Source organism: Sceloporus occidentalis, unplaced genomic scaffold, assembly GCF_023333645.1.
Source record: "Sceloporus occidentalis isolate IW3139 unplaced genomic scaffold, rSceOcc1.0.p SCAF_8, whole genome shotgun sequence".
NCBI lineage: Eukaryota > Metazoa > Chordata > Lepidosauria > Squamata > Phrynosomatidae > Sceloporus > Sceloporus occidentalis.
In genome coordinates, this window is record NW_028316988.1 from 26,214,130 (window position 1) to 26,233,179 (window position 19,050).

At 45.9% G+C, this 19,050-nt stretch overlaps 1 protein-coding gene across 2 annotated transcripts; it reads right to left on the reverse strand.

Annotated features, from left to right (window-relative positions):
- Positions 1-290: 290 nt before the first annotated feature.
- On the reverse strand, positions 291-17,838 carry HDGFL2 (HDGF like 2). Of its 2 annotated transcripts, none has more exons than XM_089535663.1 (16): positions 17,663-17,838; positions 14,275-14,351; positions 14,032-14,170; positions 12,892-13,113; positions 11,863-11,979; positions 10,406-10,477; positions 9,996-10,161; positions 8,594-8,669; positions 6,836-7,103; positions 6,541-6,632; positions 5,856-5,926; positions 5,296-5,366; positions 4,102-4,203; positions 3,338-3,548; positions 1,841-1,973; positions 291-1,201 (listed from the first exon to the last, which is right to left on the reverse strand). In XM_089535663.1, exons 1-16 carry the CDS (start codon positions 17,732-17,734, stop codon positions 1,114-1,116), a joined length of 1,977 nt encoding a protein of 658 aa, XP_089391789.1. In that variant the 5' UTR covers positions 17,735-17,838; the 3' UTR covers positions 291-1,113. The 2 variants fall into 2 exon arrangements, with proteins under 2 accessions (XP_089391789.1, XP_089391788.1); XM_089535662.1 differs by having other exon boundaries at positions 8,594-8,672.
- Between the last annotated feature and the right edge of the window lie 1,212 nt (positions 17,839-19,050).

A 19,050-nucleotide genomic window follows, 5' to 3' on the forward strand; every position in this document is an offset into this window, starting at 1 on the left:
GGTGGTTTGCCTATTTTTCATGATTACATTTTGAATCCTAGGACAGCCTGAAGTGCAAGCAGGCTGCCATTTCCTCACCCATCCTAATACATGCACCTTGGCTCACTTGCCTCAGTAACTTCTCAGGTTTTGTTGGTCAATTGGCAAAGACAATTGGAGTTCTGTTTTGGAGTAGATAGGGAGATAACTTTTAAATTTACTTTATTTTCATTGCAACCATGTGAGGTACTCCTGTCCCTTTGGCTGCAATACATGAATTTGTTGCAAAAACAGGTACATCATCCTTTTCCTCTTTTTCAGTATGTGTCTCTTGATGATGCTTAATACCAAAGTTCAGACCCCAGCAAAGGAGCTTTGCTGATAAACCTTTGCATCTTTGAAATCATTCTAGTTCTGGTGGCGCTTATTTTATAATAATAGTCAAAGAAATGGGCATGAAACACAGTATTTTTCATCAATGTGTTGATTTTATCCTCCCTCCTTGCTCAAAAATCCCTTTTGTTCTACATGTTTGATGTCACACGCTATAACTGGTGATCTATTTGCTTGGCACCACAAATCTGGTGCTTAAGTTGTTTGCCCCTTCCTGGCCTAAACTGGGCTTTTGCTAAACCAAAGCCTTTCTGCACTCTTCTCCTTCCTCGCCCAACAGAGACAGAAAGAGAAAGAGAAAAAACTCGAGGAAACAAAGTTCGACAAAGATAAATGGCCTCTTTTTTTTTTTCATTAAAAAAAACAACCCTTTATATATTCATTTCATGTCTGTTTGAAATCACAAGGGGCAAAGGCAAAAGGGAAGGGGGGAAATGGGGGGAAAGAAATAAACGGGACCAATACAAACGTGCAACGGCATAGGATCGCCCCCCAGGAGATGGTCATTCTCTGGAGAGCGAGAGAGGATCAGGGGCGGAGGGGATGGCAAGGAAGAGGAGAGAGAGCAGGGAGGAAGGACCATGACCTAGAAATGTCATCTACTGCGTGGCTTGGAAAACATCTCTGAAACACAGGGCACAGCGGCAGAGGCCAGGCCTGCAGGGGTGGCAACGCTGGGACGCCCCCGGGTGCTGTCACCATTATCGCTGCTTCCCCGCAGGGGCTTCTTTTCGTTGGCCCTCAGCTGTCGTCATCCTCATCCTCTGAGTCCGACTCTGGGGGAATCCTCTCCCGCTCTGCCGCTTCCGTCTTGGGATAGTCACGCGCTCTGGGGGAACGAGGGAAGAAAGGAGGCAGGATGGAAAGAAAGAGAAAGAGAAACAATATCGATCTTTGGCTATGGTGAAGGGGCAAGGGTATATTGCAATCGTCGGCCTTTCAGACCATGGATTGCAGCTCCCGTCACATCCAAGATGGTTGGGGGGGGGGGGGTGATGGGAGCTGTTATCCAACATGTCTAGGGACAGAGTAGAGGCCCTTTTTAAAAGCATGTTGTAGAATAAGGGGAGCCTGTCACTAATTCCGTCGCCTTGAAACACAGGATACCAAGGTATGAGACCAAGGGTTGAGCCTAGTCTAGCATTTTCTCCTCGCATGAGGACTCGCCAGGATTTTAGGTAAAAAGAGAGATCTTTCCTTCCACTGAGACTACCCTTACCCCCCACTCCACCCCTTTTAGCAGGGATTTTCTGTACACAGTTAGTCAAGAAGAAGGCTGACATGACAGCACAACACACACGCACCTGTTCCAAATATGGAATTCTGAAATATGGGTCTGAATAGTCAAAGAGCCTGGGCTTTTCTTCCCCCACTTTCCCTTCTGATGGAAAATTACTCAACAATTTCCACCAGCTGCCTATAAGCTTTGATGCACTTGGTTTTGACCCAACACCACCACACTCCTTACTCGTTGTGGGTGTTTTCGGGAGATGCCCCTCTCTTGGCGTCTCCAGAAGTCCAGTCGTCGTCCCGGTCCTTGTTCTCTGCTATGGCCTCCCCTTTCTGGGCTGCTGATTCGCCATTCACAGGGGCTGGGAGATCTGAAAGGAAGGGACAGAGTTTAATCCCAAGGGAAGAGAAGGAGGCAGTCTGAAAACAATCACCAGTTAAATGTCCCATTCCAAAGGATCAGTTGGCCAAATACCCATCTTGGCTGATTTTTCCTACTACTGGTCTGGGATGGAGCCAACTTGACTGTCAAGACTGATCTTCAACGAGAGAATCCTGAAAATTCATAGCCATATTAGTATGGAATGTCAGTCTCCAAAGGGATCTTGTAGCACCTTTGAGACTAACTGTGCAAAAGAAGTTGCAGTCTTAAGCTTTCATAGGCTTAGGTCTACTTCGTGCATCTGAGGAAGTATTGCCAAGTCTATGAAAGCTAATGCTACAGGTCTACTTCGTGCATCTGAGGAAGTTATGCCAAGTCTATGAAAGCTAACGCTACAACTTCTTTCACTCAGTCTCAAAGGTGCTACAAGCTCCCTTTGCAGACTGAGCAGAATCCTGTAAGGATCCCTCATCTGACAAAAACTGGAAGACAACACAAATTTCGCATGCCCTTTTCCTCCATCCCGCTCACAATGGTTAAATCTCCAGCAGAGGATCTAATGCAGGGGTTGACAAAGTATAGGCCACATGTCCCCTGACCCACTTACATGGCCCTAAATACACCCAGGGAACACCCCTGTGCACTAGCCAATGTTTAAAAATTGGGGGGTGATTTTCTTTCTTTCTTTCTTTTTTGCTTGTTTAACCACACTACAACCTTTAAAGTCCTGTCCCCCCAGCTTCTGAAAAATGGCCAGAAATCAAATGAAAAGGAGGGGAGCTGATGTCAATTCCTGTTTGCCCACAACACCCCAGTGCAGTACATTATAGTAAATAATAATAATAATTTTAATTTATATTTCCCGTTTCTCCCAAGGATCAAAGTGGGATCACATCATTAAAAATGCAATAATACAAAGAGTGACTATAAAATACTAATACTGAGATACAAAATTCCAATTAGTTCCTTAAAATATCTAACCATAAAATAATCCTATAATCACCATCAAGGGTGGAGCATTTATCATAGTTTTATATGAAGCATTTATCACAGTCTTATACAGAATCAGGTGGATTCTGTGTAAGAATATTATGAATGGAAACCACTTCCTTTGTTTAAAAAAAGGCCACTCCTTGACCTAAGTTAAGCAGGAGGTGGGACATAATCACGGCAGAAATGCACCCCATGAACCCTAGAGAGAATTGGGAGGAAAAAACGTTTTGTGCAAAAATGCCCCCCTGCCCAACAGGGACACACAGGGACAAAAAGTGAACACAGTACCTTTCCCTCCAAACATTTGCCCATCACTCATCTGACCCTGGCACAACACCACCCCAAACGCCATTGCCTTACCAGCATTTGTCTCTTCTCTCCTCTCGTCCTGCCTTTCCTCTTCTGGCGATTTCTCCTTGCCTTTGTCCTCTTCAGCTTTGTCCTTCTCCGAGTCGGTCCGGGTGACCTTCTGGTTCGCCCCCACTTTGGGCCCTAGGACACGGGACTTCAGGCATGTGTACACTTCGGCTGCCTTCTCCATCACATCCTTGTTTGCTTTGTAACGCCGGATCTTCAAACACAGAGACAAGAGAGGCGACTATGAAAGCCCTGCTTGCCAGAGTTCAAAATGGCGGGGCCACAGGAGACCCGACGAAGGAAATCCTAGCCTTAAGGACAACAGGTCCAACACAGCTGGGAGGTATCAAGTGAAGGAAAACAGCCCTGTGGCTGAGCATGGTTGAAACTAGGCTGGGCTCAGCCAGAAAGAGAGCAGGTCAACCTAGTTTTCCCACAGTAGGGAATCATTTTGTCTGGGGCCACCACACAGAAGACCCCGTCCTGTGTCTTCATCACGTGTCCATAATGGTGAAACTGAAGAGAAAGCCCTCCCTGCCACCTAGACTTAAGATCTTAGAGGAGAGTATGGTGACTTGCCAATGCAAGAGAGGGAAGTCTTATTCAAAATATGACCTTAGCAGAAAGCGCAATGCCAGGAGGGAAGGAACATGCACATCCAAAAAGGCAAGCGTCATGTATGCTTTGCTAGAAGGATCGCAGACAAAAAAGCCAGAGGATGTGGACCATGAAGACACCCGCTCCCCACCCTTTGCCCACTGCGCTACCTTTTTCAGAGTGGCCACAACATCCGTGTGTTTCTGGAGGATCTGAGAGGTGACTTGCAAGCTGCCCAATTCTTCAAGTGCGCTCAGGCATCTCTTGATATCCTAGAGGAAGAGGCAGTGATGCAATGACCCCATCTTGGCCTGCCTGAATTTACACAAAGCCAAGGAAGATGGTTCCTACCACCCTTAGAGCCACCAGGAGAAGCTTTCCTTGGACTGTACCAGGACCTCAGACAAGAAGAGTGAGGAAAGGGATTTTATGTTTGGGCATTCCTCAAAGAGGGGAAACATTGGGAAGAGAAACCATCTGTAACAAGTTACTTTTCTGGCTAACAAAGGCATTAAAAAGACACAATTCAGAAGTAGGAGGAGGACAACTGGGGACACATTATTGATGGAATATACGTTCAAGGGGGCCTTAATAGATCCCAAGGATCTTGGAGGCTGCACACTACCCCTGCGAAAATAAAATAAACCAAGGGGATTTATTACCCCAAAATGCCACCTAGGTCATTTTAGGTTCAGGACAGGCCTTTTTTTAATGGCAGGTAATGAGCATGTCACTTCATGCTTCAGAAAAAGTCTGTCCTGTGTATAAATTGGCTGGGGGTGAGGGAGGAGATGTGGCAAAAGTGTCTCATGCCCCCCGGGAAGGTATTTGGAGATAAAAAACAATTTTGAGAGGGGAAAGGCCCCTGGAGGCAACAAAAAGAACACTAGGGCCGCTGGGAATGGAGCTGCCTACACCTAGTGCAGAGCATATTAATGGTTGACCCTGACCAGAACATAGACATAGGTATAACGGAGAATAAGAAAGATATCTAGCATTAAGTTCTTAACCGGATGCTCCATGCTTTTGATGAAGTGGACTGGAGTCCAGGAAAGCTTATGCCAGAAACCTCTTCTTCTCAGTCTCAAATGTGCTCCAAGATTCTTCTCTATCTCTGTAAGCTAACTAACATAGCCATGGCTTGGAATTCTTGACGCAACTAGTTGCAAATGCCAAGTTCCTTGTAATGAATTCACTAAGGTACAACCAAGTTATGTAACGCATCAATGAGGTTTTACTGGAGGCAGACACTCCCAGACAAGGCAGAAACTCATTCATTCAATTCATTTGTGCTGATCTTGGACAGTAATAAAGACTTGCCATTCCAAAAAACCAGGCTGTAAAGAAGCAAGAAGCTGGCTTACTGGGTTATCGACTTTCAGGGCAAACTTGATTTCGCTGTGCAGTTTCTGGAGCTTCTCTTCGATCGTCGGTTCTGTGAACAATGGGAACTTTTAAAAATATGTGAAAAAATATAAAGTGGGCCCTCTACATTTGGCTGGGGTTAGGGGTGCAAGACCCCCATGAAAGGAATCTCTAGGTCCTCCAGCACAAGCCTGTGGTCGACATCTGCTGGAAGCTGACCACAGAATTGCAGGTGAGGAGCTACAAATGTCTAGACACACGTTCTCTCTAGGTATCTCTAGGTCCTCCTGCAAGATTTCTGGTAGATGTTTACCATAAAGTTGTGCTGAAGCATCTAGAGATTCATGGAGAAAACATATTAATTAAATCCGTGAATAATCAAATCCACAAAAGCCAAAGCCACAAATGTGGAGGGCTGACTGTGTATTTTGTATTGCTCCATCATCCTCCATATCTTTCATCCCACCACCAAAGCAACTCATTTCTCTCTCTGATTCTCATTTTCTCTTCCTCCTCCTCCCTCTCCTCCCTCCTATCTGCCTTCTGCCACCATTTTTACCTTTCTTCTTCTCCACCCTCCTTTCGGGAAGCGAGTCTGACTTTTTCCTGCCTCGTTCCACTTTCACAGATCTACAGAGAGAATGTAAAGAAAGCAACACTCAAGAAATCTGATCACTAAGAAAGTAGGATTGATGCTCTAGACCAGTGGTCCCCAAACTGTGCCCTTTAAAGGATTATGGACTTCAGCTCCTATAAGTCTCAGCCATGTTGGCCAATAGTCTGGGATTCTGGGAGCTGAAGTCCAAAATCCCTTAAAGAGCACGGCTTGGGGACCACTGGTCTAGACGCTCAGAGCTTTTCCACACATACTGAACACATGTGAGCAGGCAGTCCTCCTCCCACCTACTCACAACCACAAACCCAAAACAGATAGTGTCTTGGCTAGACTACTGCAGTGAGTTCTGGGTGGGGCTGCCCTGAAGTAGAAATAGCAGAGAATGAGGCTGCAAGACTTTTATAACTGACTGCTCACCAAGTAAATCTATGGCTGTTAAAGAAAAGAGGAGCTTTTCAGGAATTAAATGGCTTGGGGAAGAACGGATTTTGTTCAACTTGCAGAGTTTGGCCAAATGACCAAATTAACATTGGCTTTAAAGGATTTGTAGAGTTGAAGACCACTTGAGGGTAAATTGTATAAACAATATTTAGGTCAATCTATCTACAAGCCAATTGGGGATCCTCACTTGTTCCGTGGTTTCTCATCTCCTTGGCCCCTCTTCTCCTTCTGTCTCCTGGAAACTTCAGAGGGCGGTTGTTTCTTTGAAGGCTTTTTCACCTGGAAGAGAGAGAAACCCACACCAAAAACGGACAATATAATGCCATGTTTTGGGGTCACCCTGGGCTGTTCCCGTCACAGAAGCAGCTTTGTTTTTTTAATGGAAGCAACCAGCACATGAACACAAATCATAACACGAACACCATCACCACAAAAGAATGCAAACACACGCACCCCTCCCCAAGTTTGCCCCCAGACTTCACCTCTTTCTCTGAATCTGAGGATGATGGGGCTTTAGGACGTCCTTTCCTGCCCTTCCGAGAGACTTCAGCTTCCACACTACTATCGCTGTCTGAGTGTTCCACTTCCCCCTTCTCGGCTTTCTCCTTCTTCCGCTCCTTCTCCTCCCGTTCTTGCTCCCGCAGTCGGCGCAGTTCCTCCTCCTGTTCGCGTTTCCGCTTCTCTTCCAGCTCCCGCCGGCGTTCCTCATCACGCCGCTTCCACTCGCTGATCCGGTCCACATCACTGTCGCTGCGAGGGAGCAAAAGTGGGAAGCGACAACTCCAGGAAAAGAGGCTCATGCGCATCCTGAGCTGTTCTACAAACCAGAGGCCTGTTTAATTTGTAAGGCACCCCAGCTGGGAGACATTAATAAGTCAAATCTTAAACATGCTAAATGAGTTACTGTAGGTGTGAAGAATTGACTCCAACAGGCTTTGTAAGTGTGGGTTTCCCTAATCCATGCTGAATTTCTGGAGCCTAACAAAGCACAAAGGATGGGTCCACACTGCAGAAAAGAAAAGTAGTTTGACAGCACTTTTAACTACCATGACTCTATCCTACAGAATCCTGGGATCTGTAGTTTGGTGAGGCAACCAGACCTGACAGATGAAACTACAAATCCCAAGGTTCCACAGGATAGAGTCCTGGCCATTAAAGTACAGTCGGCCCTTCTTATACACGGATTTTTTATACACAGATTCAAGCATACACGGTTTGAAAATGTTCCAAAAAAGTATAAATTTACCTTGATTTTCCATTTTTTATAAGGGACACCATTTTGCTATGTCATTATATTTAATGGGACTTGAGCATACACGGATTTTGTTATACACGGAGGATCTTGGAACCAAACCCCAGCGTATAACAAGGGTCCACTGTAGTGTCAAATGGCTTTACATTTGCAGTGTGGAAGAGTTGAAAGACTTGACTCCCAACACACTATATGCAAGCTTCTCTAGTTCAGCTGATTTCTTAACTCCAAGAAAACTTTTAAAATGCTGTTTTCCCAATCCATGCCAGATTTCTGGAACCTAACGAGGCACAAAGAACCTAATGAAGCACAAAGAACTAAGTTCAACATATATGCCGACTTCTCCTTGTGCAGCCAATTTCTGGTATTTAAGGAAAGGCAAAGAATCAACTTCAACAGAGTTTTAAAAAGTTTTGATTTTTCTTAATCCATGCCAAATTTGTGGGGCACTCTGTGCTCCAGAATCTGCACATTACCTGACAACTGGGGGCATACCTAGTAAAATATGCATGATTGAAAAGGATGCTTAGAAAAATAAGCCCATTTCAAAGGTAACCCTCTGCCTCAAATACAAAGCACAAAAATAAGTCTTTTAGATCTTGGAGAGGAACACAAGCAATTGACGTATTCGATCTGAAATATGTGCAGTTTTTAAAAAGACGGCGAAAATTTAAAAAAATTAAAGGGTGGGGCAAAAGAGGGATAGATTTTATCCCATTGGAAAATCCCAAACCTGACAAACAGAAGCAGGCAAGGCATGTAGGCAGAGGCCAAATAAGGAGAAAACTTCCAGAGACAGATTCAATAGATGTGCACATCTCTCAACACCTGTATTCTCATCAATACTAACATTATCATTAGGATGGCTACCAGTGTTACCCTTATTTGCCCTTTCTCTGGACAAGGTTGTTATTATCTGTCTGGCTTCTTGATCCTTTATCAAAGAGGGACAAGAGCAGTCAGGACTGCAGGTTCTTCGAACACTCACCTGTCACTACTGGAGCTGCTGGGAAGTCTTTCTACCTTTGGTTTCCGACCGCGGGGCTTCGGCGGTGGCTTCTCTGCTGCTACAAGAGAAGAAAGAAATGGAAATTGGTACATTGGGAACTTACTGTGAAGGTCCATTCTTGCCAAAGAGAATTCCTGAATGGCAGAGAATTAGCTAGGCGAGGAGAGAACCAATGCATACCCCCCCCCCCATCCATCCCACGCCAGTCAACAGTTCCTAAAGCAAGGTAACCCCAAGGCCAAGGAAGAAGCTGATTCTGTTATCCAGAATGGTTGTCAGATCATAACAAGAGTCCTATTAGATTTGGCTGAAGTTTTGTTTTGCCTACTAGCCTAACCACAACAGTGGATAGTCGGATGTTTTCAGGAAACAGGAGTGAGTATCCACAGATGACCTTAATATCTAGGCAGGAAAGAAGACAAAGTATTCTAGACTTATACTGTCCAGAACAGAAAGGTTATTTCCTTCCAACTCTACTCAAGGATTTTGGCATTCCAGATGAGGAAGACCGAGCCTGTAGTATTAGTTTTATTAACATTATCCACAGATGACCTAAATAGACAGTATCATAGTATCCACAGATACTATCCGTAGTATCCAATATCAGAGTATCCACAGATGACCTTAATATCTAGGTAGGAAAGAAGATAGAGGTTCTCAGGTGGTACATCAGACTTATACTGTCCCAAAAAGAAAGATTATTTCCTTCCAACCCTACTCAAGGATTTTGGAAGTCCAGATGGGGGAGACTCAGTCTGTAGTATTAGTATTATTAACACTATTTTACTTATTTATGTCCTGCCTACCTCCCAACAACAGGGACTCAAGGCAGCAAACAATATATAGTGCAGACCCCGCCCCCCCCCCCGGCATAAGGCAAATTCCGCATATGATCAAGCACCATTCATTTGAATAGGGTGCGCCCCCATTGCGCATGGCGTGGCACGTGCCATAGGCGTGAGCCCCATTCACCATATTAGGGCTCACTGTCCGTGTGAGCTCAAATCCGTGTATGGCAAGCCCGTGTATGGCGCAGGAATGCTATATCTAAAACCATACAGTTTAAAAACTATGAAGAGACTCAATCTGTAATATGTAGAAGCCCTCACAGCCTCCAACTGAATGCAGCCTTAATCCTTTAAAGAAAGACGCTTCTAAAGAAAAGCCTGCACCTCTTTTGCCTCCTTACCTGACTTCCCCTCTTTCAGCAAGAAACATGACAGTTGTTCAAGGAAGCTAAGGGGCTGCTTGGTGAAACAAACTGATGTGAAGGTGATTGGGGAAGAGTTTTGAATGCGTCAACTCACCCTTCAGACCCATACCCACCTACACGAACACCCACAAATGGGCCCAGCTACAGGATCAAAACCAGGTGGCCTACCCGGTTTTCGTCCCCGGGAAGGCTTCTTGACAGATTCGTCTGAATGGGAATCAGACTCCGACTTGGGCGTGGGAGCTCGGGCGTTTCCTTTTTTGTTCTCTTCTTCCTCCTCTTCATCGTCTTCAGAATCCGCCTTGGCGTCCGAGTCAGAGCCGGATTCAATTTTCTACCAACATGTTAAATAAAAGAATACAGAATAAAATCATATGATCTGGACTTCCCACCAGTAGCGGTATGAGCATTGGACTGTAACTGGAGATCAGGGCTCGATTCCACGTTCGGCCATGGAAACCCACTGGGGAACCTTGGGTGAGTCACACACTCTCAGCCTCAGAAAAACCCTTGTTTATGCATAATTTTAACTAAGTGGATAATTAAGCAGAGCGAGACCTCATTCACAGGGCTCTTACCTTTTTTTTCCATCTGCCGGCAGGTGCCCGCCTTGCAGCCCGAGGCGGAGGTTTTTTCTCTGGAGTGAAGTCCTAGGAAGAGAGACAAGGTTACAGAGGAACAGTCTCTGCTTTTTCTTTCAAGATAGAGGAGGAAAATGCACCATCCATAGACCGCATATAGTCCTCTGGGTTTCCAGTGTGATCCTTGTCCTCCCTACCAAACTCTCCTAAAGGCCCTGGGGGAAAAATATCAGTCTAAAATTTACTGAACTGCCTAAATATGTTTTAAAGTGACTGAAGGATCTCTTTCTCAAAAAGCAGGAATATCAGCTCCCTGAAAAGGTCTCAAAGGCTCTCTCAGATTAAGGAATATAAAAGTATGATTCTATTCTGTCTGGTCACACAGCACCAGGAATACTGTGTTCAGTTCTGGAGACCAGAGTTTAAGGGGATGCTGACAAAGAGGAACATGTCCAAAGGAGACAGCTGTGATAGTAAAAGATCTAGAAGCCAAGAATGACTTAGGGAGCTGGGGCTGTTTAGCTTAGAGAAGAGGAGATTGACAAGTGGTATCAGAAAATCAAAGAGTTGGATGAGACCACAAGGGCCATCCAGCCCAACGCAATTCTGCTATGCCAAAAGACCCAATCCAAGCACTCCTGACAGATGGTCTCTGCTTAAAAACCTCCAAAGAGAGAGACTCCACCACTAAAGACAGCTATCTTTACACAGCTTAAAGGGATAACATATGCAAGATAGAGCAAGCTCGTTTACGGCAGCCAGAGACTTGAACACAAACCAATGGATTCATACTACAAGAAATGAGACTCAAGCTAAGCATTAGAAAGAAATCTTGACTGTGAGAGCTGTCTGGACAGTGGAACAGATTGCTTTGGGAGATGGGGGACTCTCCTACTTTGGTGTTTTTTAAACAGAGGCTAGAAGTTTTTTAAACAGAGTTTAAATAGAGTTTTAAAACATCTCAAGGATGTTTTAGCTATGGATTCTTGAATGGCAAAGGGTTGGACGAAGCAGCCCTTGTGATCCCTTCCAACTCTTCAAGTCTCTGCCTAAAATGGCAGCTGTGGTGGGGTGGTAAGACCTTTGGGATAAAGCTAAAGTGATGCCATATTTACCACTGGACTCTGGTTCGTGTCTATCCCTGTCTTAAACGTATCTAAGCATTCAAGAAGTGGGGGGAGTCTTTGGGGATTGTTAAATACTTCCAAACCCCTACTGAAACCTTCTAGCTCAGAATCTTGCATGGCCATGAGTTCCATACATTACTTCTCTGAAGAAGCATCTTCTTTTCATCAACCACTTCAGGTGATATGAATCCAGAGCATGGTAGGGAAGAGCAAAGGAAGAAAATCATGCCCCTGATCCACCATGTGTAATTCCCTAAAGTGGTGCCAGCCTTGGCCTTTTCCCCTGTGGAAGAAGCAAGTCAGTGCCACCCTGACAAGTCAACTCACCTGGTCGCTGTTCTTCTCAGACTCCGAAGAGCTCTCCGAGTTCTCCTCCTCTGAAGGAGACGGACTGGCCTGGTCCAGGTCACTGGAAGATTTCCGAGGCCGTTTTGCTGCGGGCATCTGAAGGAAGGGGAAATGCAACAGAAGCTGTTGTTTCTAAGGCTGGAAAGGGGAGCCACAAGTGACTTCTCTCACTCAACAGAAGGAAAGATGGCAACTCCCACTTCCACCATCTCCTTTTCTTTCCCATAAATTGAGGTAAGGAAAGTGATTTCTAGGTGATCAGAATCTGAATGGATTCCATTTTGTTGGACTTCTTCTGAGCTTGGTAAACCTTCTTAATCCAGAGTGGGTTAATCTCCTGGGGCTGCATCAAACCTAAGCCTGCTTGCTCAGCACTTACAAAATGCCATAACATCATTATATTATAGGAGATAATACAGAAGTAGAGAATGTACTGAAGGCTTTAAGGAGGTATATTTCACCTTTTAATATTTTTTTCCAAAGAAAAAGGGTGCTCCATGGAGTATGGAGGGGCCAAGGGCCAGAAAACAGCTTCAGGGGCCGAACTGTCGCCTTGGGAGACTAGAGAGGTCTCCAGTTTGATCCCGCTTTGCTCCCTCTTATATTTTAATGTTAAGGGGAGAGGTTGTGTTGCTGAGGTAGAAAATCTAATCCCACTTACTGTACTTTGGGAATCTTTTTGTGTATTTAGCCCTCATTTGGGATTTGTGGAGGAGCAAAAAAGAAAGCATCTCCAATCTAGATGCTTTCTTTTTTGCTCCCCCACAAATCCCAAGAGGGGCTACATACCCAAAACGCACCAGAACCTGGCTGACCTTGGAAGCTAAGCAGAGACAGCTATGGAAAGACAACCAATGAAGACCTGGCTATGTTTTTGAGAAAGGAACTGGCCAAACCACATTTGAGGAGTCCATGCCTAAACCCCATGAAATTAATGGGGCTGCCATAAATCAACAGGTGACTTGAAGGTTTATGGTCACAGACACACAGATTCCAAAGCACCCTCACTTTCATGGCTAGTGATTTCCGCTTCACACCGCTGTGATCGCTTCCTTTGTCAGACTCCTCTTCGCTCTCTGCCTTCTCTGTGGTCACTCCCACCACATCAACTGCTGCGGCTGGGGCAGACTCTTCCTCCTCTGCGCCATCGCTACCGCCTCCTCCTCCTCCTCCGCCTCCAATGTGTGCGATACCTTCAACATCAACTTCGCTATCAGACGAACTCACCGGCTGTTTTGGGAAAAGGAGGAAAAGAGACAAATTATTAGACCCTTTGCACATCTGCATTTTGCACAATTTTGCAAAGAACTGGGGGGGGGGGATCTGGCCATAGAAAGCTATAAGGAAGTCAGCATGCGCAATGTTTGGAAAAGAGATGGGGGCTAGGAATCTAATTTCCCCTTGAGGAACCCCTTGTGGACCTTAACCCCTTCATTGTGCCCAAATATCTCTGTTCTTCTTTGCAGTCCCTCTCAAAATGGTGACAGGAAGTGGTATAATTTCCTGCCACCCTTTTGAGAGGGACTGGAGCGGGAAACGGAAGAAACTATTAATAAGATATTCCACACTGTAGGCATTGATTACTAAAATATTTTTACAGACACTGGAGTGGGGTTTTTGAAATGTATGTGGTAATGTTTAGTATTTAGTAATTATTTATTATATCACTTGTATGGTGTTATCAACCATAAAATCAATAAATGAAAGAGCAAAGAAAGAGGGAATAGGGACATTGGGGAGGGGGGTAGCATAGGGTACTAAGGTGCTTGTAGGGGTAAGATAGTATATCTTCAAAGTTTTCAGACTTTTGAGGGTGGTTCCGATGAGTTTCAGTGTAAAATTTGCCAAAATTGTGTGCCAACCATTTGAAAAAATTCTGGAAGGGGAGCTTTGGGGCCATGAAAGTGGAAGCAAGGGCCTGTATGTGGTCCACAGGATGCACTCTGCCCACCCCTGGGCTAGAGTGGTCAGTGATTAAAAATAAACATATCAAGGTTGAAATATATGCTCAAATACAAATATGTGAACGTGAGCTAACACACCGCCGGACAGGATTTCCTCCTTTTCGGGGGCACAATCCCTTCATTCAAAGAACAGAAGTGGGAGCAATTGTAACCTCCCCACATTCGCTGATCCAATGCCACTTACCGGAGGAGCACTGTAACTGGCGTGAGGGTTGTTCTGGATTTCCCACAATCCTTCGTTGAAACCTTTCCGCTTGTTGGGCTTCCCATATTTGTCCTTGTATTTGTCATAAGGGAAGAGGTCCTTGGGGCCCAAGAAAGCCCTGGCGGGTGGAGAGAAGGCAAACAATAAGGATCAGAGAAGGAAAAAGCTTCCAAGAAGGCGGATTAATGCCCAGCCCATAGATTCCCGCAGGAGAAAACTTACGTCTCATGGGTTCCAAAGAAGAATATTGGGTATTTGTTGGGTGGGGGCTTCACAGCACCATCAATTATGTCATCAATCTGAAATAAGAGCAAGAGAGGGTCAGTCAGAGGTGGTAGCATCTGGTGTAGTGGTTAGAGCAAGGCTTCTCACATTTGAGTCTTCGTATCTTTTGGACTTCAACTCCCAGAACCACTCAACCATGGGCCATATTGGCTGGTGTTTCTGGGAACCAAAGTCCAATAGCTGGAGGACCAAAAGTTTAGAGTCAGTATCTCTCCACCTGCTGAAATAACTGATCAACTAGTGAGCCAGTGTGGCGTAGTAGCTTGAGCACTGGACTCTTGGAGACCAGGGTTCGAATGCCCACTCAGCCATGGTGACCATGGGCAAATCGTACTCTCTCAGCTCCAGAGGAAGGCAAGGACATGTTCCCTCTGAACAAATGTGGCAAAGAAAATCCCATTATAGGTTCACCGTAAGTCAGAAATGACTTGAAGGCGCACAACAACCGGCAAGGGGAAAATATAATTAAACTATCAATGGAATAAAAAGCAGTTCAAGACACGACCATTAAAAAGAAAAGCAGCAAATATCGACAATGAAGCATATTATGAGAAGCCCTTTTCTCCCTGAGTGGTCAGGGCCTAGAACAGGGGTTCCCAAACTCTGGTCCTCCAGGTGTTTTGGACTTCAGCTCCCAGAATTCCTAACTGTTGGCCAAGATACCTGGGGCTTCTGGGAGCTGAAGTCCAAAACACTTGGAGGACAAAGGTTTGGGAATCGCTGCCCTGGAAGGTCTGCTGATGGGAAAGGGGAAGGATAGCAAGGAGGGCACCAGTCTAACCTCTCTGGGGAAGGGTTTCTAGAGCCTGGGAGCATCCTCTGAGAAGGCCTTGTCTCCCATGTTCCCACCAAATGTACCTGTGAGGGTGGTGGGACAGAAAGAAGGGGGCCTGAAGATAACCTGGCAACAGAGATGGCAAATATGTAGGGCCAGTCCCACGCAAACACCTGAGAGATGGGAAAGTCCAACTCTTCCTCCTCCATTCATCCAAGAGTGCTGCCATCAATTGAACAAAGCAGTTTCCACTTGCGCAGGTATCAACTGGAGCCCATCAAAATGGCAGGACGCACAGGAAGGCCAACCTCATGAAGAATCTCAGATTGAGTAAAAGGCAATACTCCCCTTTCTATGCTACATAAATTAAGAGTTCAAGAATGCTTGACCCTCCAGATTGCATTTCTCCGAAGCTATAGCCAGCAGAGTAAAGAATGGTGAGAGTTACAGGCCATCAACACTTGGACCCATATTGCTAGACCCTGAGTGAGCATCTTCTGCAACAGAGCAGCAAACATTTAAGGCCGACTACTCTGCAAGTGGAGCCAACATGGTGTAGTGGTTTGACTGGCGGACGATGACTCTGGAGACCAGGGTTCAAGTCTCAGCTTGGCTACGAAACCCATTGGGTGACTTTGGGCAAGTCATACGCTCTCAGCCTCAGGTATGGCCAAACCTCGTCTGAACCAAGCTTGCCAAGAAAGCCCCAGGATGCAGTTGCCTTGAGTCAGAAACGACCTGAAGGCATGCAAAACACACGACCCAAAAGCGAAGGAAGGAGATGTGTGGCCTTCGCCTGCAACTGTGGATGGCACCTTCAGAGGTATGGTGGCATGGAAGTGTGTGGAACATATAGATGTGGGACCCTTGGTTTGGGACGAAGTGGGCTTTTTGGAGTCCGTTTGTGTGTTGTCTTGTGTTGAATGTGGGCAGCCTGGAGGAGCGTAGCTGCGGGCGAAACGTCAGGAATAAATCCCTCCAGATCCAGAATGTAGAAAGCCCCACAGAAAACTATGGATGCCGACCGTGAAAGCCGTCGACTTCACATAAGACACATTATATTTTCATATACCCATTAGGCCTGTTGAGACAGAACCGCGTTTTGTTTTAGCCTTGTTGCAAAGCTCCTTGCTGGGAGCAAATCAAGATATAAAGAGAGAAACGGTGCGTATTTGTCTAGGCACAACATGCACATAGGCCAGGGACTTCCCTCTCTGGCTAATGAGGGACAGGCAGAGCCTGTCCCAAAATCTACTGTGCACTATATATATATATATATATATATATATATATATATATATATGTATGTATTCATACTTCCCTTGTCTCAGAAGATACTTTTGCAATAACGCCAAATATTAAAAGGTAGCTCTTACGCAGCACAAATAAAAGAAGGAGCCGTAAAAGAGGACCCCGATCAAGTCCCTATCCGTCTATATATAGATAGATAGATATAGACTATAAACACATATAAATAGAGGAGGGTATCTATATATTGAAGATAGGGAACAGAGGCATAACTAAACAAGCCAAAGGAAGGAGAACCAGAAAAGGCAAAAGAAGATCTCTCTCAACTCTCACTATAAATTATCCTCCTTAATAACAAATACTTTACTAATGATTCATTTCTTCATTCATTGGATTTGTAAGCCGCCTTCCTCTCAGAAAAGGGGCCCCAGGCTAGCCTTTAAACCCAGACCAAAGCTAAAGTAACCATTGCCAAGCATTGCCAATTCAGGTATTTGTTTTGCTTGCTGGGTCTGTAAGCCACCTTTCTCTTAGAAAAGGGACCCCAGGCGGCTTACAAGACTTTTGAATCACGGCCAAAGCTCTAATAACCAACGTCAAAGCTTGCAAAAATCGCCTATATGGCTTTTGTAAGCCGCCTTCCTCCCAGGAAAAAAAGTGCCTCAGGCGGCAGCTCACAAGACCCTGAATCAAGATCAAAGCTCTCCTCATTCAATGCCAAAGCCTGAGAAAACGGCCTGTTTTGTTTGTTTGTCTGTTGGGTCTGTAAGCCGCCTTTCTCCCAGGAAAACGGGACCCCCAGGCGGCTTACAAGACTTTGAATCACAGCCAAGGCTCAAATAACCAATGTCAAAGCTTGCAAAAATGACACGTTTGGTTATTTCTTGGGTTTAGTAAGCCGCCTTTCTCCTAAAAAAAAAAAAAAAGGGACCCCAGGCGGCTTACAAGACTTTGAATCACAATGAAAGCCTTTAAATCACACCTAAATCTCTAACCAAAGCTTGCAAAAATGACCTGCTTGTTTGTTTGTGTTTGTAAGCCGCCTTTCTCCCCTTCCCTGCAAAAAAAAAAGGGAGCCCCAGGCGGCTTGCAAGGAGCCCCTCCCTTCTTCCCTTTGGGAGGCAAGCGAGTCACGTGGGGCGCGGAGGGAGGGTCGGCGGGAGACGGGAAGAGCGGAGGGGGCTGTTGCTAGGGAGGGGGCGTTGCTAGGGGCGGTTGCTAGGCGACGGGGCTGTTCCCTCCCCTCCCCGCCTCCCCCCGCTGTGCCCAGCCTCCCTCTTCCCCTCGCCCTCCGGGACTCACTCGGGCCGGCCAGTGCGGGTAGCCCTTCATCTTGGCGAAGACCAGGTCTCCGGCTTTGAAGCCGTGCGGCATGGCTGCAGCGGCGGCTGAAGCAAGAGCAACCAGGCCCCGAGCGCCAGCACCAGGCCGCAGGCTTTTCGCCAGGGAACCCGCGAGGGGGCGTGGCCGCCGGCCGCTGGAAGAGAGCGGCAAGGAGGGACCAATGGGGGAAAGGGAGGGGCGGGCGCTCGGCTTGGTGGCCGCCCATTGGTCACCGAACGCGTCGCTTCGTTCGCTCCTTGTGTCGTCGGCGCGGTTGATTGGTGGGGCTCATTCGCTGGGCCCGCCCACGGCTCCCTCTCGCGCCTTCATTGGCTGCTCCCGATTGTCTCTTGGGCGCGCTCTCATTGGCTGCTTCGGTCAAGGTTCTTATTTCTCTCTCGCGTCCTCATTGGTGGATCTTTCACCTCTCGCTCTCTCACGTGTTCCTATTGGCTGCTCGCTGTTCTCTCTCTCGTGCCCTCATTGGCTGCTTCGGCCACGTTTCTATTTTTTCTCCCGCGTCTTCATTGGCTGGCCTTTTTCCCCTCTCGCTCTCTCGCGTGTTCTTATTGGCCGGGCAGCCCCGCGCGCTCCGCCTCTCCCCCCTGGTCACCCAATGAGAGGAGAGCTGGGAAGAAAATTGGTGGGCGGCCATTTCGCGGAGGGATGAGAGAGAGAGAGAGAGAGAGAGAGAGGGGGAGAAGGGGCGTGGCCTAAAAGAGGGCGGAGCAGGGAGAGTTGGAACTCTGCGTATGCTCTATGGCACGCTTGCCCAACAGTGTTGTTTTTTCACAGCTACTTCCCCTGAATAAAGAATGCATTATCAATGAATAGGTGTCTTTATTTAAATTAAACATTTTAAATTAAATTAAATATTAAATATAAAATTAAATAATTACATAAATTTATAATTATAATATAAATTATAAATTAATAAAATAAAAATATTAATTTCATTTAATATTAAATTAAGTATAAATTAAATATTAATTCAATTAGATTTAATTACTTAATTAAATATTACATTAAATATTTATGAACATGCTTTATTCTTCGGGGATAAGAACGCTTTATAGATCCTGATCTTTGCACATGCTCTGAACTCTGTTTTCCTCAGTCATCTCCTCCAGTGCCTTTGAGGGTGGGATTTGAACTCAAATCCCAACTTGAAATAATACATTTTCCCCAACCCAGGCTTTATTGCTGTTGTCAAACCCACTTTCCAGCCATTTCTGGGGTCGTTTTTATCCATTTCATTCTTTATATCTCAATGAGGAGACCTTTCACCATAGAGAAGACACAACATTCCTAGAGCGGCCTCTCTCTTTCCATGGGCGCCGCCATTATCCCTCCACTTCCGGTTTCGC

Bases quoted from the DNA above. Each gene is read 5' to 3' on its own strand.
- HDGFL2 (XM_089535662.1), bottom strand. From the start codon at position 17,734: ATGCCGCACGGCTTCAAAGCCGGAGACCTGGTCTTCGCCAAGATGAAG. The intron at 7,104-8,593 runs GTGAGTGTTCGA...GCTCCCTCGCAG, and splicing joins AGCAGCTCCAGTAGTGACAG to CGACAGTGATGTGGACCGGA. The intron at 5,927-6,540 runs GTGAGGATCCCC...TTCTCTCTGTAG, and splicing joins GATGAGAAACCACGGAACAA to ATCTGTGAAAGTGGAACGAG.